The sequence below is a fragment of the Budorcas taxicolor genome, chromosome 1 (assembly GCF_023091745.1).
Source record: "Budorcas taxicolor isolate Tak-1 chromosome 1, Takin1.1, whole genome shotgun sequence".
In the NCBI taxonomy this organism is placed as follows: domain Eukaryota; kingdom Metazoa; phylum Chordata; class Mammalia; order Artiodactyla; family Bovidae; genus Budorcas; species Budorcas taxicolor.
In genome coordinates, this window is record NC_068910.1 from 203,301,858 (window position 1) to 203,323,168 (window position 21,311).

The window sequence follows — 21,311 nt, forward strand, 5'->3', positions numbered from 1 at the left end:
TTCACTTGTTTTTACAGTGAAAATTCCATTTCTGAAGACATGTTTTGCTCAGTATAAGTCACAAGGCATTTCAAAAATGGCATTTTAGCGGGCCGAGCTGCTCAGCAGGGACCCCCATCAGGCCCCCCCAACCTTGCCTTGGTTGGGCTCTGGAGTCCCTGCACAGGAAGCTGGGGAGTGAATGGAGGAGAGGCTTAAAAGTGGTGTTATTATCATTTCAAAAAATGTTTTCTTAGGAATTCTTAAATTATAAACTACTGTCTACAAATCAATCCTAGATTCAGAGTGAATCTTCAGCACATTAAATCAGTGTTAAGCAAATGCTAGAATATAAATATGCAACAACAGATGAATAGTTTTAAAAAATACATGGTAAAATTAAGGTGAAATTTCTACTTTACAGTAAAATGAGGATGCTATTATCAGTCAACAAACTGCATCCATTTGCATGTTGGAAAAATATTAAAAATATACAATTAGTTCATTCCCAACATGTCCAGTGGATTTGTACATATAAAATCCTACTACACTAAATTTCTGTGAGACAAAATGATTGAAGTTGCAGCAACTAATTCCTTTTCAGTGTTGTGATCAAAGTACTTATACTGACACCTTAGAAACCTAGCAAGTACCAACTCTTAAGACATTTGTAATCCAAAATAAGGGAAAAGATTCTACAGAACAAACTGTAACTAGTCTTTTTAAAATGCTTTAAGGAAATATGAACTATTAGAGGGGAGAGGATACAGGATTGTTATATTGTATAAGGTATCTCCAACTTGATTAAGCTGAATCTCTAAAGGGTTAAACCATAACATGGGAATGTCATCAAGATAAAAATCTGAGAATACAGAATGACAGTGTGGGGAATTTTTTTAAACTGTAATACATGTAAGTCAGTGTCAATTTTATTACTGAGAACTTGGTAAATTATCAAGTGTTTTATTCTGAGAAAACTAGTTTTTAGAAATATATATACAAACTAATTCAGGGTCAGAAGTTCAATATATATATTAGGGTATAAGCTTAAAATTTTTGGAGGATACTGCTCTAACAATAATTTCTGAGAGTGCCATTTAATACTAACTAACCAGCACAACCCCACAAGTCCTACTATCCCAGGTGGTCTTAGGTCAGCCATGGGTGTTGGAATGGTCACTGAGTGCTTGAGGCATTGTTGCTTTTCATTAAATGACTCCTTATTTGGGTATAATAAAAACTTCATTAGTAGAGTGACAATTAACATCTTTAGTAGGGCTCTGTCATAGTTTACTGAGATGGCCACTTTAAAATATAACTCACAGATCACTATGTATTCTAATATGGTCTGTAGTGAATAGAAATCTGGATGTAGACATTCTAGTTTTGATTCAAAGCAACAATCTCTGGTTTCTGAAGGATTATTCATATTCCAATTATGATACTTCGTAACACAAAATTGTAGTCCTAGATCTGAAGTAAACTTTACATCATTGCTATAGAAGCATAAACAATTGTATTCTTATCAGCATTTAAACTGAGAAACAAATATGAGAATGGAAAAATATAAGAAAATGTCTGAGCCAAAGTAAAAATAATATACTGGCCTATTTCATATACTTTAAGTACAGACAACTATTGGTCACTATGATTGCGGGTACATCAAGCTCCTATAAAAGGAAAACATTTTAGTTGCAAATCGTAACCTCTCTCCACTAAGCCTCTTATCAGAGCAGACTTTGAGATAGCCTTTCTTTTCTTCATCGTCTGACCTTCACTGATAGGCAATGACCAAAACTCTGGAAGCAAATGGCATTTACTGATATTCCCCACAGTATAAGTCTCCATATACCCCATAACCTGAAAGTCTCACTAGAGATGGGCTGTAGAAGAGGGTTTTCTGTAACTCGCAGGGTTTAACATTTTTCTCAGGGGAGCTGGTAACACTGAGAAGTCAATGGTATGGCAGTGCCAGGTCAAGAGACTGTTAAATAATTCTGTAACCTAGGGTTGTTCTCCAGTAGTTTGGTCACTTCTGTGGTTGAATAAATGGCCTTAAGTCTTCAATTCACTCAATGATGGGTACACAGAACCTTGATGTGTTTTCCATGTACAGCTAATCTAGGTCCCTATAATTTTATCTCTAGCAACAATTAATTGATAACAATCATTTTTAATGATTCTCACAAGAGTTGTGATGGATATTGCAACTTTTTCTAAAAGTCTAATTAAAAAAAAACTATGAAGTATGAATTCAGGGATCTTAATCTGCTTGTTAGGAGATGGATCATTTCAGACTAATGCAGGCAGGATAAGATGATATCAGAAGTAAATACTGGGTTTTTCAATCTGCTTTATTAGTTTACAAATGAAAAGCAATGGGGCCACCGACAGCTAGAAGGCAGCCTCCTTTCAAGCACGTCTGACTCCCTCCAGGCTCTGACTCACACCTAATGTGGAAGTCCTGCATTCTGCCTGCAGAAGAGATCACTTTTTACAGAAGAGATCACAGATGGACACAGGGTGGAGAGCTGCTTAAATCCAGAGGTGAAAGAGTTGCAGGGGGAACTGGATGGTGCAGATCTCACAGAATCAACCAGCTAGGTGGCTTGTAGTAGTTGAAAAAAAAAAAAAAAAAAAAGAGCCTTTACTTGTAATTATGCTGCTGCTAAGTCACTTTAGTCATGCCCGACTCTGTGCAACCCCACAGACAGCAGCCCACCAGGCTCCCCCATCCCTGGGATTCTCAAGGCAAGAACACTGGAGTGGGTTGCCATTTCCTTCTCCACTTGTAATTATAATGACTATTAAATTTGGTATATTTTACTACTTCAGTTAGTTGAATAAAAAACTGGTTCCTAGTTGACAATGCAGATTCTGACATGGTAATGAGCTAATTTAAAAAGTTAAAAGTACAGATCTCAAATGGAGATAGAAAACTAAAGATTTGCTTTTTTGACAAGCTCCAGTTAAGTGGTTAGAATTTTACAGGTGAACCAAGTAAGTGAGGATCAAAACTTAGAAAATAAACTTTAACCTATTAAAAATTAAAGATTTCTTTAACATGTAATCACTAATCGAAAAAGGTTAACAATTTCTAAATAATTTTCCTTGTGGAACCAAGGGTAGGCTGGCTGCTGCAGTCCACAGTCTGTGCCATCTCATTCAATTTGTCAGACTGCCTCTTTCTCTTTACAGTCCGAATTTCCACTGAAGATTTTAATAAATCATAAAACTTACCTTAAAATTAACTTAAAAAACTAAAGTATGACAAGACAATATGCTGTGGCACTGATAACTCAGTTCAGTGAAACTACCAGTCTTTACAAACAGTCTGAAGTTACTTACATGCTGCCAGAGACAGGACCTGCAGTCTGCAGGTCTCCAACGCCGAGCACCCCCACCCGCCTCCCTCCATCAAATCCACACACGCAATCCTTGAACAGACACCGAGTAAGAGCCTTGATATTTTTTTAACCAAATTAGCAATGTATTAGAAACCAGTTTGGCTTATGAGTGATTGGTAAAAATTTCTCTTAAATTTGAGAATTCCCATGTATCCTTAGGCAACATCTATAATCTTTTTAAAGTTGTAAGATTTTCCTTAAACTGTAAAAGACAACACATCCCTCATCATTGTACTTTTTACATTAAAATCCTTTCCATTAAAATTCACAATTTGATACTACTACTATAAGTAGTATTTACTAATCTAGTTGGACTAGATTTTTCCACAATGCATCATTTTCTCCCTTTAAGTATATTTGGTCTGATCTGTATGTTCCCAAATACTAGAATAACAGACAGTCTTATTCTGTTAGGTTGCAATTTTCTTAGGGTTTCTGCTTTATTATTTCCTGATACCCACAGCAGAAGTTGAGAGATATAACTTTAAATAATTAACACACAAAAAGTTCTTCTACAATGAAGGTGCTTTGTTACACTCCATCATACTAGAATGATTGAACTGTAATTTCCATACAACGTATGAACTAAAGGATTTGATGACAACTACAAGATACCTGATAAAGTAAGTAAACTGACTTAATACCAATGAGAAGAATGGAGATGGCATTTCAGCTATAAAAAGGCAAGGCAAAAAGACCTTTTCTAGCCATTTAAATATTACTCAAAAAACAAATACAATTGAGTAGAAAGGAAAACCAAAAATACTGTATGTACCTTTAACAATGTTCTTGTAATCTGATATACAAAACTTCTCATTTTTTTCCCCCAGGTAATGCAAATTAAATTTGTACTAACAAAAGAGATTAATAAAGTCCTTTCATTTCAGTTCTTAATATCATACAGTGAACTTAATAAATTCTGTGTTCTGATTATTCTAAAGAAAAAAGGCTAGAAGAGGGACAAGGAAACATAGTATGGACCCAATGTTACTCTAAATAAGAATCTTACTTAAGAGATCATCAGCCAATGGAGTGTGAAGGATTTAGTGATGTATTTTATTCTTATTTTTGGACAGTAGTACCTTCAGGTGGTAAGTTTATTGGTTTATGTCTCCTTTTTCCATTTACCTAAAACATAAGTTCTTTCACTCATGTCTTATTATAAAACTTATTTTCTTTTTAGGTACAACTCTTAACTATTCTTGGAAGAAACTTTTATGTTGTAACATGGAGGCTGTGAGTAAATAAATGCATCATTCTTTCGAGGATTACTAAACTGACAAAGGATCTAATCCCCTAAAATTAAAAAAAAAGGGGGGGCAAGGGAGAATGATTACCCTAGGAATTATCTGAAAATGGGATAAACTTTTCCTTTTATTCAGAAGTTACTATACATTGTCAATATACCCTTTTTAAATAAGGAGGAAATGGGTGGGGGGAAGCTTTTTAAACTTCACCTATTTTTATGTTTGAAATCTTTTTGTCTTAATATGCTTGGTAAAATTAATCCTTAAAAGGAATCAAAACTCCAATCTAAATAACCTCAAACCTTTTTTTAAACCATAAATGAATAAAATCATAGGACTCTGGACATACACAACCACAGTAGTCTTTTCTTCTTCATATACATCATTTAGTTACTTGAAGTGCAATGGAAAGCTCTAGCACTTACTTCTGGATCAGTTCACATTCCACTTGTAACTTTTTGTCTTTTTTCACAGGAAAAATACAAACTGATCCCAAACTTATTAAAGTACATTTGTGCATTAAATCCCTGCTCATTTTGCATAAAGAGAAATAGAAAAAAAAAAAGTCAAACATGTTCTAGTGCTCAGTGTAAACATTTTGAACTATTAATTATTTATTAATTTTCCTTAAGGGTACTTAGAAGTGTGTGTCACATATTCAAAGTTAACCTTAGGAATAGCACCATGACCAAAAAAATCCATAAAAATGATTCTCTCTATAATCCCTTAGTTTTACTTCAGAACTTGAGAAGCTACCATTGTCAACCACGTTTTCAAAGTCACCAGGCCAATTCTTACTTGTGTTTTGGTTTTTTTTTTTTCAGATGAAACAAAAATACTGCTTCTACACACAAGGGTCTAACCATTTTGGACAAAATGAAAAATTAGGAACTGGCTGACCAGCCAATCAATTCAGTCCAAAAGTTAAGAACAGTTCTACTGATGAAGCCTAAATGGTTTAAGTATCATTTTACCAAAAGAACTGATGTATTTATGAATATATTCCATATTTGTTTATGGATTTTTTTGGTACCTTTTTGCAGATGATGGTAAACATGGAGTTATAACCCTGAGAATAGATATAAAACAGAGAAGTTTAAGAAGAGTTAAAATAAATTAATGAATATGACATCTATCACCATTTCTCAAAATTAAGGAAGTAAAGAGCATTCCATTAATTTTTTTCAGGTCACTAGTCAAGGACAATTATCCTGACTCAATCTGTCAAGAATACAGTTAACATGAACTTTGAGAAGGAAAGCATCATAGTTTTGAAGTGGTGATAGCTCTCTCAACAACCAAAGGAGAGGCAGGCAGACCACCTATCTCACTTGGTAATGTCTAAGAATATCCTTCCCCTTACACCACAGTAGAAAGAGAAAGAACCTTCTACCATGTCAACAGGAATAGAGAACCAAGAAATACCAACACTTCAGAACATTCTAACACTGATATCAGAGTCTGATATTTTTCAATGTCTGCCACCTTAAGGATACACAGGAGAAAAGGGTTAATTTTGTCTGAAACCAAACACAATTAGGGCCAATAAATAACAAAGGGTGGGGGTACTGTAATACACCCTTTAGCTACAAAATATGTAAACCACTTGAGTCAAGTCCATCTTCAGGCACTAACAAGCTAGGAATGGCCACCTACACTGTTTGGAGTAGCACAGCCTATCAAGTAAAAATATTTGGCTCGAAAATAAGTGTACTATGGTATTTGATGATGTGGTAAAAGTCACGCTTTAAGTGAATTTCAAAATTATTTTCCCACAACAGTTTCTTAGATTTATACTAGAAGTCACTAATAAAGATACTTAGTTGCACCAGCAAAGAATGCTTGGGATTGCACATGGCAGCAGTAGACTAAAAGAGATAGAGAATGACAACTATTTTCCTATAAAAATGAGATTTGCAATTGCACTCTTATCAAAACTCAACTCTACAATTTAAGGGGAACACTACATATAATTTAAATACTCTTTTAGCCCTGTACACTCTATTAAAGAACACACTTTATCTAAATCTAAGGCACACAAACTCTATTTCACAGAGTAAGACTATGGAAGACCAAGATTTTGGTTAAATTCCATAAATGGAAAACAGGAGATCTTGGAAAGACAAATCATATAATATTTTGTTAGTGCACAATTTAAAAGAAAATGCTAGCTATGGTCTGGCCTTAGAGGTTTAAAATATACAATCAAACATTTAAAAAAATAATAATTTACCAGCGCTTTATGAATTCAAGTTTATAAAATAAAGTAGATGATACTTTCCTTAAAAATAAAGAGAAAAAGAAGACCCAACAGGACTTGGAAAGAAAAACTGGAAACCATTTCAATGAAAATGATAAAATCTGGTAAAATGCCATCTACTCAAGTAGCCAGGGAAAGAAAAAAAAGTGGCAGGTACCTTGCCTACTAATCGTGGCTACCGCCCCTTCCCCAATTGTTATGTCAGTATGAACATAATATTTACGAAGAATCTGTAAACAAAGGTCATGTGAAATTATATTACAATAGGACTGGAATTAGAAACTACCACCTCTTGACGAATTCTGAAAATAACTGTATGACACTTGCTACCATAAAAGTAATGCTTATTGGTTCTGATAACCAGAATGTCTAGTGTTTAACATATTTCAAATTCTTGCTATGTGTAGTTAAATACTGTCAAAAGTAGGTTAGATCTGCCCCCAAAATGAAGCATATTTTGGCACCTGTGCTGATGCTGCTACAAAGGCAAGCAAGTGCAAATAAAAATAACAGTCATGATTTAGTCACATTCATAACTTTTCATAGAAAAATATAAATATATTCCCTGAATTGTAGGACAAAAAATAATTTCAACAGCCAGCTTTCACTATAAATTCCAATCCATTCCGTCTTTAAGTGAACTGGTTTTCCCTCAAGGTCATAAGGTGCAATCATCAAAATCTAACACATTTTCTAAGCTCCTATCATCATCCCCATCATGGTATCTCACGGTCCTTCTACCCTGATTTCTCGTCTTTATTTTTGAACGTCGAAGAACTCTTTTAGATTTTGCATAGTCCACATCCTCCCAGTCATTATCATCCACATTTAACCTAGGACGTTTGCTCTGTCTTGGTCGTCTCATAGTTTTAGATACGTTAGCTGTAAAAGTTTTACCTTTTCTAACTACTTTTGCTTTCCCTTTCGTTTTCCTCTTTTTGGTTTTTGAATCATCCGTACAGTCAGCATCTGATTCAGTGGCAGATCCCAAATCTGAGTCAGATTTAGGGCTAGTGTCTGGTCCACACTTTGAAATCCCTGTTGTTTCAGAAGCTTTCAGATTTTCCAATTCAGTTTGCAGTCTCTTCCTTTTTACTTCTGTCTCGGCAGCTTCCTGCGAATCCCGCACCACTTTTGTCTTACTGAAAGGAGCCTTCCCATAGGTCCGGAGCCTCCTGCCGTTCCACCTACGTAGCCCATAGTTCAGTTCCTCTTCAAAGTTATTCTCTGCAGTAGCTTTGTGCACCAAAGTTGACTCAGAAGAACATTTTCTACCTATCTCACCCCGTGGAATATGGCTTTTTGAATCTTCCTCCAAAGACACAATCAAGGCATTCTTTGTTTTAGAAGGTGCAACACTGGTTTTGAGACTCCTGGTACGCCTGTTCTTGTGTCCTGAATTCAACACACCTTCAGAGTCTGAGTCTTCATTTAAAGAGTGACTGATACTTTTTGTACTACCTTCTGAGTCAGCATCAGGTGGCTGCCCTTCACAGCCACTCTGTTCGTTTGGCACTTCACAGTTTACATCCCCCTCAGAATCACTGTCTATCTTCTGAGCTGTGGCACATGCAACATGGAGGGGCTTTCTCCTTGCAATTTTGCTCCCAGTGCACTCGTGGTCTACACGGCCTTCTTCCGCGTCACTCATCAGCTTGATCCGACTGGCAGCGGTGGTGGCACACCTCCGAGGCACTCTCAGAAGGCCTGGTCTGGCTCTGGATGCCTTCTTAACCACCTTCGAATTGCTGTCTGAGTCACTGGAACAGACCCTTTTCCTGGCAGCTTTCCTGCTCTGTCCGTGATTTTGTGATGCAGAATCTAAAAATTAAGCATACCCTTTTAATCTTTACTAGAAGAGTAAGTCTAAAGGAATTAAATGTTCAACATTTTAAACAGCTTAAGTCCAGGATTTCTTCTAACTTCAAAGAAGGATGGCAGTGAATGGGTTCAGCTTTTACTACTTACGAACAGTGACTTTTTCAGCCTCAGCACCATTCACATACGCCCATCAATAACACCCCATGCTTTCTATCTATATACACAAGACACTCAACACTACAATATTTTATTAACCTGAATACAAACTAAAGTCTCTTCACCATTGCACTAAGGTATGCAAACTAACCACTCTCAGCCTCCCTGAAACTTAACAAGTTCCATCACACACTACGTTTAATCTTAGCTTTACATGGCTCCTGATCTAGTATTTTTCTCCATTTACCAGGACAATCTCAATTCAGTGATTTATCTTAACTCTCCATACTCCAGAGTTATTATCAATAAAATGGACATAATAATAATAGTACTTACTTCATAAAAGATATGAAGACTAAACTGGTTCATAAATAAATGCAAAGCATTCAGAAAAAAAATCCTGATGACAAATAGCTTGGGAACTGTTCTGTGAGCTATTATTACTACCTCCCACATTCCTTTCAGTCACCCTTTTCTTTCCTTCTTCTTCTCAAACTATTATCACCAATAGCTTATAAATGCTGGCCTCTGCTTTTCTTGAACCCATAGACAATACAATATCCCCATTATCAATATAAGAAGTGAAATCTCTATTAAAAATAGCTATGGCCAAGGCTGTCTGTTACACGAGCAAAACTAAATGTACTCAACAACCAGTAACAGTACACAGAGAGAGAAAAGATGAATGGAGAATGCATGGCATGGAAAGAACGCAGGTAGCAAAGTAAAATTTCATGGGGAAAAAAATATATATGCTATAAAAAAAAAGACAGCAGTGAACCAAGGTTAAATGTTTTGAATTACCTTTTATAAGACTATTTGGTTTTTCTTTTGCTTTCTTGTCATCATCTGAATCCAAATCAGTTTCAGATACATGATCTGAAAAACACTGGGATCCAGCAACAGGTTTACCCTTCACATTCCCTGAACTCGGGTTCATTTCCATCTTATGACATCTGTCTTGTCCATCTTCTTTGTCAGACTCAGAGTCCTCTGAATCACTGAAGAGCTTTGCTTTTTTAAGGAAAGGAGCATTCTTGCGACCTGTGCTGTATTTCCTACTGCTGTATTTTCTTGTTTCAGAATTTGCTTCCTCCTCTTCCTCTGAGATGCTTTCTGCCTTAAGTTTCAGCAAAGATGTTGATGGGCCAGCAGTTCTGCTATGTTCATTATCTGAATCATGACTTTTAGAGTCTTCCTCAGAAGATGCTATTTTAAGGAATTTTGTTTTAGAAGTTGCTGGAATTTGGGACTTGTAACCATTAGCATGCCAATTTTTCCGGGCTACCCGTAAATCACTTTCTGACTCTGAATCTCCATTTTCAGTATTCTGAGCAGCAAGAGTGTTGGACAATGGTGACAGTTGATCTTTTAGCTCCTCTTCTTCAAGTTCTGACTTCAAGCTCTGGTCATCCTCAGAATTATGTAATAATTTTTTTCTAGCTACAGCAGAAGCATTGCGGTGGGGCAGCTTACGGCCAGAACAGACACTTTCAGAGGTAGAATTCTCCTCTACATCACTCATTAACTTGATTTTATTGGCAGCCACAGCAGCACACTTTCGCAGCACTTTCCGGTTATTTCCAGCTCTCGCTTTTACACTTTCACCGGTCGCCAAAGAATTGTTATCTGAGTCACTTAAGTAGACTCTCTTCCTAGTGGCTTTTCTGCCACATCCGTTTTCTAAAGAAACTGGACCTAAAAATAAAGTAACAGATTAGAAAGGCCTTCCTTATTCCAACATTTTAAAATGACTTCATTATTTTAGTACTAATGTTCCTTATTCTTTTAATGTCAAAACAGATTATACCTGTCTAAATTTTAAAAGTTTAAAGGGTAGAACAGAAGAGAATCCAGAAATAACCCAAGCACAGATGGTCAATTAATTTATGACAAAGGAGCCAAGAATATAAAATGGAAAAGGACAATCTTGTCAATAAATAGTGCTGGGAAACTAGACAGTCACATGCAAAAGAATGAACTAGACTACTATCTTATACCATAAGATATACTATATCTTATTCTATATCTTATAACACACAAAATTAACTCAAGGTGGATTGAAGAATATAAGACCTGAAACCACAAAACTAGAAGAAAATATAGGCAGAAAGATCCTTGACACTGGTCTTGACAATGATTTTTTAGATCTGACTCCAAAAGCAAAAGCAATGAAAACAAAAATAAACAAGAAGGACTACATCAAACTAAACAGCTTCTGCACAGTAAAGGAAATCATCAACAAAATGAAATGGCAACCCACTGAAAAGGAGAAAATATTTGCAAAAAAATATATCTGATCAGGGGTTAATATCCAGAATATACAGAGAACTCATTCAACTCAACAACATTCCCCCCAAAAAAATCAATTTAAAAATAGGCAGAGAATCTGAACAGGCATTTTTCCACAGAAGACATACAGATGGCCAACAGGCACATGAAAAGACACTCAACAACACTGATCATCAGGAAAATGCAAGTCAAAACCAGAATGAGGTATCACTTCACATCTGTTAGAATAGCTATTATCAGAAAGATAAGAAATAACAAGTGTTGGTGAGGATTTGAAAGAAAAGAAAACCCTTGTGCACTGTTGTCGGGAAAACTGGTGTAGCCACAATAGAAAACAGTATGGTTGGTCCTCAAAAAACTATATGATCCAACAATTCCAATTCTGGCTGTTTACCCAAAGAAAACAAAAACATGAATTTGAAAAGATACATGCAACCCCCATGCTCACTGCAGCATTATTTACAACAGCCAAAATCTGGAAACAACCTAAGTGTTGTTCCCATATGGATGAATGGATAAAGAAGATAACAAATACACAATCTACACAAACAGGAATACTATTCAGCCACAAAAAAGAATGGATTCTTGCCATCTGGGACAACATGGACAGACCTTGAGGGCACTATGCAAAGTGAAATAAGTTAGACAGAAAAACAAATACCCTATGTTTAAGTGGAACCTATACTTATATGTGGAATCTACAAAAACAAAACAAGACATGCGCCACCAGGAAACAGACTGGAGGGTGCCAGGGGGAGGGCAGATAGGGAGTGGGTAAAATGGGTGAATGAAGTCTAAAGGTACAAACTCCCAGTTATAAAATAAATAAATCATGGAGACACAATGTACAACATGGCAAGCAGAGTTAATATGGCACTGCATATTTTAAAGTTGCTAAGAGTATATATTAAAAAGTCTTCATCACAAGAAAAAAGAAAATTTTCTGACCATGCATGGTGACACATGGTAACTAAACATACTGTGGTAATCATTCTGTCAAGTACACAAATGTCAAGTCAATTACACTGTACACCTGAAATTAATATTTTATGTCAATTATGTCTCAAGGGAAAAAAAGCATAAAGGATATGTAATCACGTGCAGATGCGTCAGGTAAATAAAGCATTCGATATTTATTCAGCTTTTGGGTTCTCTTGACGCACATTTCTCCCAGGACACTGAGCCTCTTCTCACCAGTTTTTCTCTGTGCAGCTCTGGTCCTGGTCACCCTGAGGTTGCTGCTCCTGGCTGGCCCACTACGGGAGGACGAGTCTCGAGCTCTTGGACTCTCCTTGCTTTCCTCAGAACTATTTGAAGCTGAAGATGATGAAGAGGTACCTAAAGAATCTTCCATTTCACTTTCTAAGAAAAATGAAGCATCAACAGTTCATTACATATACACTCCTATCTTTACACGGTAAGCAGTTATTCTGTAACAACAGACTAAAGGCAGATTCTTAAAACACTTAGAAGCGAGCATATTTTTTAAAACTGTTTCAAAAGAATAGCTGATAATACTAAAAGGTACATAATCAGCATTTGGAATCAAGTTTGTTATTTCTGAAATTAACATGTTAATACTGATTTAGATTCAGAAAAATAACAGTTTATATACTGATATTTTATAAACAAGCTTTCATTAAAATTTTAACAAACCCCACAATAGTGGGGCTTCTTCCTGATTCTGTTTTGAAACAAGTATTTCCTATAGAAAAGACAGTCACTTCAAGTCCAATATTTTACAGGTTTTCAGGTCTCTCTCTAGCAGTTGTTCCTAACAGCATCTTTGTATCACACATGCTTCCAAGCTCAAGAAAGAGCATTTCAACATGCGACACACACACACACAAAGGTAGAAAAGGTGTGAGATGCGTAAGATAGGAAACCAAATTTCCTGTTCCTTCACCCAGGCATGTCTATCACAAAACAAATATTCCATCAGAATGAGTGGGAACATATTGTTGAAGGACAAAATCGTGTTCCATAATACAACCCAATTCTATGTCAAAGAAGAAAGTGGCTGATAGAGGAATGGGTATGTGCCAACTTCTGCAATCCACATCCCATCATGCTGACTGTGTTTCCAGATTCTTCTCCTTCCCCATGTATCACTGTCAAACTGATTCATCCTCCTGAGACAGAATTCATCATGTGATTCCCTCAAAATAAGGGACCCTATTAAGTAAACCAAGCTTCTCTGTAAGGCTTGCCAGTCTGTAACTGAGGCTGCATTCTACCTGTCTGATCCTACTGTTTTAAATCACAACAGTAACCACTATACTATCATGACAAGTCATTGAAATCACTCAGAACAAACTCAAGTATGTACATAACACAACCTCATTCACAGCATGTTCACAGTCTGTGTCAGCTACAGTTATACCGCCAAATGGTAATAAAATAAACAGTATTTATTATTTTCCAGATCATCAAGCCTTAAATTTACATGATTGAAAATTTTCCATGTCAAATTTTGCACACAAAGTATGATATTTATACCACATGATTTAAAACCTGAAGGATTCAAATTTGCTTAAAATGTGGCCACACCATTTGCAAAGAACAGCATTTATCAAATATAATTCGTTATTTATTTACGTCTCTTCTGTTAAATTTTACGTTCCTTGAATATCAAGATCATATCTTACTTCTTTATTCTATCCTCAAAATCCACAGTAACTAGCAGTGTTATAAACTTGAGTGCTCAACAGGTGAACACACAACATTCCATTTCTCACCAGATAATGTAGAACCATTTGTCAGAGTGACAGGCCTATTTCTTCTCATTCTTTCTGATGATGCTGCTGAATCTGAAGAGTCACCAGAAGTAATACCTGAAGAGACACTAGCTGTTGTCTTGCGGCTTGCGGAGTAAGTTGCCCTACTTGAGGTAGGCTGGATAGGAGAACCTACGAACTCAGAAATTACTTTTGTCTGAGATTTTAAACGCTTCTGCTTGGTATTTCTGGTCAAAGATAGGAAAAATAAAACAACATTGAGCAAAACAGAGGATGTCTAAATAACAGTGTATTTATAAAGAATAACTTTATGATCAAGACACTGAAATATTCATTATTAACATCTTACTCTAGCTTGGGTTACTATTCTTTTATTTTAAATTTGACATTGCTTTATCCAAATTTGAGTAATAAACAGATGATCTAAGTAACAGTATTATAGAAAATCATACTGAATATCTTAGATTCTTTGGATTAAATAATAAGAAGAGCCAACATTTATGTAATACAGGCATTCATTCATATTATAAATTTTTTAAAGTTGTATGTATAATGACATTTGTGATTTTTTATTTATTTATTATTTTTGGCCACATCACTGCCTGTGGGATCTCAGTGTCCTTACTAGTGACTGAACCCAGATCATGGCAGTGAAAGCCTGGAGTCCTAAACACCTGGCCACCAGGGAATTCCCTATATTAAAGAATGAGATTTTCAATATGACAATATTCCCTCTAGGCTCATTTTTATATATTCCTAAACACAGTATAGACTTCCCTGTAGCTCAAATGGTAAAGAATGTGTCTACGATGCAGGGGACCAGGGTTTGATCCCTGGGTTTGGAAGTTCCTCTGGAGAAGGGAATGGCAATCCACTCCAGTACTCTTGCCTGGAGAATCCCATGGACAGAGAAGCCTGGCAGGCTACAGTCCATGGGGTCACAAAGAGTTGGAGATGACTGAGCAACTAACACACACAGAGACAGTATAAAATCAGGAGAAATCAACAAAACCTGAACAGAAAGAACAGAGATGCAAAAAACAGATCAAGCTAGTTTTTTTCTGAGACCAATATGGTTTCCATCTAAGTGCCAATTCACCATATTTGATTCCTGAGCCATGTATTATGGTGAAAAAAAGATGGAAGTTTAAGTCAATCTGACTTTAAATTACAGATCTGACTAATATTCATGTTTTTTAAAGATAAACCTCTAAAACAAAATGATTTGGTTTTGCTTTCCCTTAAAACAAAAAGATAAAGGTGCTTTTACTTTTAGGAGTATCTAAGGCATCTGAGCTTATAGATAACCACACTCAACTATACTTCAATTTTTTGAAGAAAAAAAAAAAGAAAACCAATAATTCTTTTAAGCAGTAACTTTATCATAATCAAGAAAATTCAAGTTTTCAAATGTAAATAGACCGTTTTTAAAGTCAAGCAGTTTTCCAGTTTCCATGTGTTAAATGCAATCTGTCAGTTACAAACGGGAGAAGGACAGATGGCTGCAAAATGTAGTATCTTGATTTCCTTCCTTTATTAAAAAAACAAAAGGATTTAAAAAGAAAACTCAAGTTTATTATGTCAAAAATTTAACTTCCCTTAATATCAACCATGGGCTTCCCCAGAGCCTCAGTGGTCAAGAATCTGCCTACCAATGCAGTATGCATGGGTTAGATTCCTGGGTCAGAAAGATCGCCTGGAAAAGGAATGGCAACCCACTCCAGTATTTTTGCCTGGGAAATCCCAGGGACAGAAGAGCTTGGCAGGCTACAATCCATGGGGTCACAAAGAGTCAGATATGACTGAATGACTAAACAACAGCAATATTAACTAGAGAGTAATATAAGAAGAAATAATTACATGCTTAGACCATTAAACACACCAGCATATGTATAATGGGAGTCCCAAAGGGCTTCCCTTGTGGTTCAGTTGGTAAAGAATCCGCCTGCAATGCAGGAGGACCTGGGTTCGATCCCTGGGTTGGGAAGATTCCCTGGAGAAGGGAAAGGCTACTCACTCCAGTATTCTAGCCTGGAGAACTCCATGGACTGCATAGTCCATGAAGTCGCCAAAAGTTGGACACGACTGAGCAGCTTTCACTTTTGCAGGAGACAAAAGGAGCAGAACAAAAATATTTGAAAACATAATGGCTGAAAATCACCCCAAATCTGATGAAAACAGTACACATCCACAAAGTTGCACAAATTTCAAGAAGGATAAATTCAAATCCACACCTACAGTCAGGTGCAAGATGAAGACAAAAAAAAAATCTTGAAAGCAGCAAGAGAAAAACTGCCTGTGTACAATGGAAGGAACCTCAATAAAATTAATAGCTGACTTCTCATCAGAAACACTGGAGGTCAGCAGGCAGTAAGATGACATAGTCAAACTGCTAAAAGAGAAACACTGCCAACTGAGAATTGTATATATAGCAAAACTAGTCTTGATAAAAGTGAAATTAAGACATTCCCAGATAAACAAAGATTAAGGGAATTCACTGCTAGCATGTCTGCCTTACAAGAAATAGTAAAGGACTTCACAGACTTCCCTGGTAGTCTGGTGGTGAAGAATCTGCCTGTCAAGGCAGGGAACATGGGTTCAATCCCTAGTCCCAGGGAAAATCCCAACATGCCTCGGAGCAACTAAGTCCATGTACCACAACTACTGACCCACATGCTGACCACACGCTGCAACTACTGAAGCCCACATGCTCGAGGGCCTATGCTGCACAACAAGAAGCCATGGCTGTGAGAGGCCACGCACCTCACACATCCTGTGAAGTGTGAGAAGCCCATGCACCACAAGAGAGTAGCCACCCCTTCCTGCAACTAGCGGAAGCCCACATGCAACAGTGAAGACACAGAACAGCTCAAAAAATACATAGCGAAGCCCCTGCTGGTTCAGTGGCTAAGACTCCATGCTCCGAATGTAGGGGGCCAGTTTGATCCCTGGTCAGAGAACTAGATCCCAAGTGCCTCAGTTAGAACCCAAACTAGCACAACCAAATAAAGAAACATAAGTAAGTAATTTTTTAAAGAAATATTAAAGGATTTTAGGTTGAAAAGAAATAAAAACCAGAAGGTAACACAAATCCACAAAAAGAAATAAACGACCACTGGGAAAGGTAATTACATAGGTAAATATATTGGGTTGACCAAAAAGTTTGTTCTGGTTTATCCGTTAAGATGTTACAGAAAATCCTGAATGCATCTTTTGGCCAACCCAATATAACAGTATAAATAATTTGCTTCTTATTTTCTTAACTGATTTAAAAGACAACTGCATAAAACAACATATAAAAGTATAAACTGTATGAGAGTTAAGGACACAAATAAGAAGGGGAAAAGAGCTAAACTGGAACAAAATTCTTAAATCTGTGGGAATGAAATAGTATTAACCTGAAGTAGACCGTTTTCAGTTTAGATGCATGATGTAATCCCAAAAACAACCATGAGGAAATCCATTAAGGTTAACAGTGCACATTCTAAATGTACATGAAAACAACTAAACACTGAAAAACTCAACTTCCACATTTCAACGCTTTAAAATACCTATAAATTTGATGTTAATGCAAGCTATAGTCATAAATGACAGAATAATTTACTTTAAAAGATTAACTCCTGCATTTTATATTTCTTCTCTACAAGTAATCTCTAGTGAAAATATACATTACATCAAACTGGCACTTTCCCTTACACAATCAAATGCTCAATGGCCATACCTGGTAACCATTTTACCCTCTGCATTAAAAAAAATTCTTATGTGAAAGATAAATAATATTTTGAATAACCCTTGATAAGACAACTGATATTTCATTAAATGTTTACAAATTTATGTAATTAAAAATCACCACAATAGCTCTATATGCAGAAAATGCTTTCAACCTATAAAAAGTGACTATTCTTTTCTGTTCTCTAAAATGATCAAGCATTTCTAGCATAATAAAAATCAAGTATCACAACCTGATTTAAAAACTGCATACAGAGACTACAATAACCAATTCACCTGATACTTTTGTTAGCCTGATTGACACGGTTACAATTTTGTCGTCTCTTAAATCTCTGGCTTCTTCGAAGTTTTTCATTGAATTTTTGACCAATTTTAAAATCAGAGGAGATTTTCTTCATTTTTTCTTCAAATAAGGCAGACAATCTCAATGTCATACTGTAAATCTGCAAGGACATGAAAGCAAAACTAGAACTATAAAATCTTATATTTTTACAAATAAATTTGTAATAATCATTGAGGTACTTGTAATCTAGTATATCACTGTTCTAGATAATATTTTATCTATTTCCTATTCCTTCCCTTCAAGGACACTGAAGTACCAAATACACACCTCTCTGATAAAAAGAAAGTAATTTTAAATCAATCAACCCTCTAGAATCTTGGGTTTAGATCTGTATGTCAGTGGTTCTCAGTTGATTTTTCCCACATCTACATGTACAAACCTCCAAAATGCCTCCTTCTCCTAAAGTTATATAGGAAGTTGACTGGTTTTAAGGTTGCTATTTAGGCAGCAGAAGGGCAGTGTCTCCTTGGGACAAGGGAACAAAAGCACTTCCACACCAGTCTCTACTTGAAATCTGAATGCCTCTTATGCCACTTAAGATCTAAATTATTGTTAGAAAAAGAGATGGCTTGCATCCAGAAGAAGACATTATGCCCTATAACCTTAATTATATAAGAAAGATTATGCTATAATAACTTTTATAATTAAAAACATCAAAATTTTAAAAGGGCAGCAATGCTACTATAAATAACTCTTGGCACAGCTATGTATTCACAGGGAGTAATATGCATTCATCTACAATCATTCCTGAAAATAAAATGTAAAAATATTTAACAAAGTTAAATATCAATCACTCTGGTGCATGATGGAGGAAGGTGAAGAGACTAACACTGGAGAACCTTTAAAAAGTATGTAAAATATGTGACTTTCTCATATTTATATATATACACACATATACAGGCATCCCCCACTTTTAAGAAAGGTTTACTTTCTGCCACTTCATTTTTATAAAAGACCTACTTTATTAGTACCGGTTTTCACTAACTCAAAGAAATCCAAAGATTTTCCCTTTTATGAAAAAAGGTGAAAACAGAGTTCAGCATCTGTTTGCAACAAGGCATTACAGAGGCACAGCGAACCACAAACAGCAAAAGCAGTGCCACCAAGCTTCTTCCCCGGCAACCACTCTCACCATCTCAGCGATGTGTCACCACAGTTGTGATTTTAGTTTTTAAAGTGACATCCCAAACCACAGAGATACATTTATTGTGGTTGCTGAGCGTGCACTGACACATCATCACCCATAGTCCATTGACAACATTAGGGTTCATTCTTGGTGCTAAATATTCTATGGGCTTTGACAAATTTTCCCTTTCAACAGCCTTCTAGTCGGCAAAGTTTTGGCAGGGAGATTAGTTGATACCCCTTTATGGGGGATCCCTTACTTATGATTCTCTATTTCTCGCTTGCTGTCTTTAAAATTCTCTCTCTATGCTTGACTTTTACCGTTTCAACTATGCTGTGTCTTGGTGTGCATCTATTTGTTTGTGATTCATTTTGTTTAGGCAAGTCGCCACAGTTCTCAGCTGTGTCTGTGAGCATCTGAGTTTTATCTTGGTGTATTCTGTGCATCTGTCATTAAGACGTGTCCTAAGGTAACTGGTTCTTCACCTCACACCATTTCACCTTAAAAAAGATTTCATAGGAATGTTCTACCTTGAAATACAGGAGGAAACCTATACATACACACACACACACACACATAATGAGTATATGTAAAATCTGTAATCCCTCTTATCTTTGAAATGATCTTTAACAGTTATTTCTAGTATTTTGTATATATATTCAATTTTTTCTTTTCCTTCAAACCTGAACTCTAGTGTAAGTCACCAATTTTAACAAAAGTGATTTTGTTCCTCAATGGTATTAAGTTTGAAACTTCTGAGAATCTTGAGTACCAATTTTTCATATATCTGAAAAATTCAGTAATACATTTTTAATATAAAATAAAATAACAAGAGGAACTAAAAAGCCTCTTGATGAAAGTGAAAGAGGAGAGTGAAAAAGTTGGCCTAAAGCTCAACGTTCAGAAAACGAAGATCGTGGCATCTAGTTCCATCACTTCATGGCAAACAGATGGGGAAACAGTGGAGACAGTGTCAGACTTTATTTTTGGGGGCTCCAAAATCACTGCAGATGGTGACTGCAGCCATGAAATTAAAAGACGCTTACTCCTTGGAAGAAAAGTTATGACCAACCTAGATAGCATATTCAAAAGCAGAGACATTACTTTGCTGACTAAAGTCCGTCTAATCAAGGCTATGGTTTTTCCAGTGGTCATGTATGGATGTGAGAGTTGGACTGTGAAGGAGGCTGAGCGCCGAAGAATTGATGCTTTTGAACTGTGGTGTTGGAGAAGACTCTTGAGAGTCCCTTGGACTGCAAGGAGATCCAACTAGTCCATTCTGAAGGAGATCAACCCTGGGATTTCTTTGGAAGGACTGATGCTAAAGCTGAAACTCCAGTACTTTGGCCACCTCATGCGAAGAGTTGACTCATTGGAAAGGACTCTGATGCTGGGAGGGATTGGGGGCAGGAGGAGAAGGGGACGACAGAGGATGAGATGGCTGGATGGCATCACTGACTCGATGGACGTGAGTCTGAGTGAACTCCGCGAGTTGGTGATGGACAGGGAGGCCTGGTGTGCTGCGATTCATGGGGTCGCAAAGAGTCGGACACGACTGAGCGACTGAACTGAACTGAACTGAACTGAACAAAACAAGTGCTAAAATTACCAGTTCAACATGAATATGGGCATGTCTCAAAAACCTCCAGTTATCACTATGCACAGTGGTAACGATAAAAGACTGGTCAGGAAATGTACAAGGATACCTGGTTTCAGCACTGCTACTCAACACTGTACTTTAAATTTTACCAGAGCAATCAGAAAAGAAATAAAAATAACTCAGGCTAGAAAGGTAGAAGTAAAACTATATCTATTTTCAGATGAAGTGATCCTGTGTATAGAAACAATCCAAGATTCTACAAGAATGCTATCGGTGCTAATAAACTGATCCAACAAAATTGCAAGGTATGAGAACAACACATAAGAATCTGCCACCAACAATGAACAAGTACAAAAGGAAATTAAGAAAGCAACTGCATTTCAAATAGCATCTAAAACAAAAAAATATCTGGGAATACATTTCACCAAGGAGTGGGAAGACTCCCCACTGAAAATTACAAAACCTTGCTGGAAGAAATTAGACCTAAATAAATGGAAAGGCATCTGGCATTAAGAGACAGAAAGACTTAGTAGTGTCAAGACACCAATACAGTCTAAAGCCATCTACACACTGAATGCAATCCCTATCAAAAATTCAACTTTTTTAAAGTAGA

The 21,311-nt window shown here is 36.4% G+C and overlaps 1 protein-coding gene across 1 annotated transcript in view; it reads right to left on the reverse strand.

Moving 5' to 3' along the window:
- The window catches only part of BRWD1 (bromodomain and WD repeat domain containing 1), a 116,388-nt gene that overhangs the window by 2,097 nt on the left and 92,980 nt on the right, over nt 1–21,311 (reverse strand). The window contains exons 37-41 of the mRNA XM_052648408.1: nt 17,906–18,072; nt 13,901–14,127; nt 12,357–12,524; nt 9,675–10,568; nt 7,791–8,714 (exon numbers count right to left, since the gene is read on the reverse strand). Of these exons, the coding sequence (XP_052504368.1) occupies nt 7,791–8,714; nt 9,675–10,568; nt 12,357–12,524; nt 13,901–14,127; nt 17,906–18,072 (2,380 nt within the window). The remainder of the gene's footprint in view (nt 1–7,790; nt 8,715–9,674; nt 10,569–12,356; nt 12,525–13,900; nt 14,128–17,905; nt 18,073–21,311) is intronic.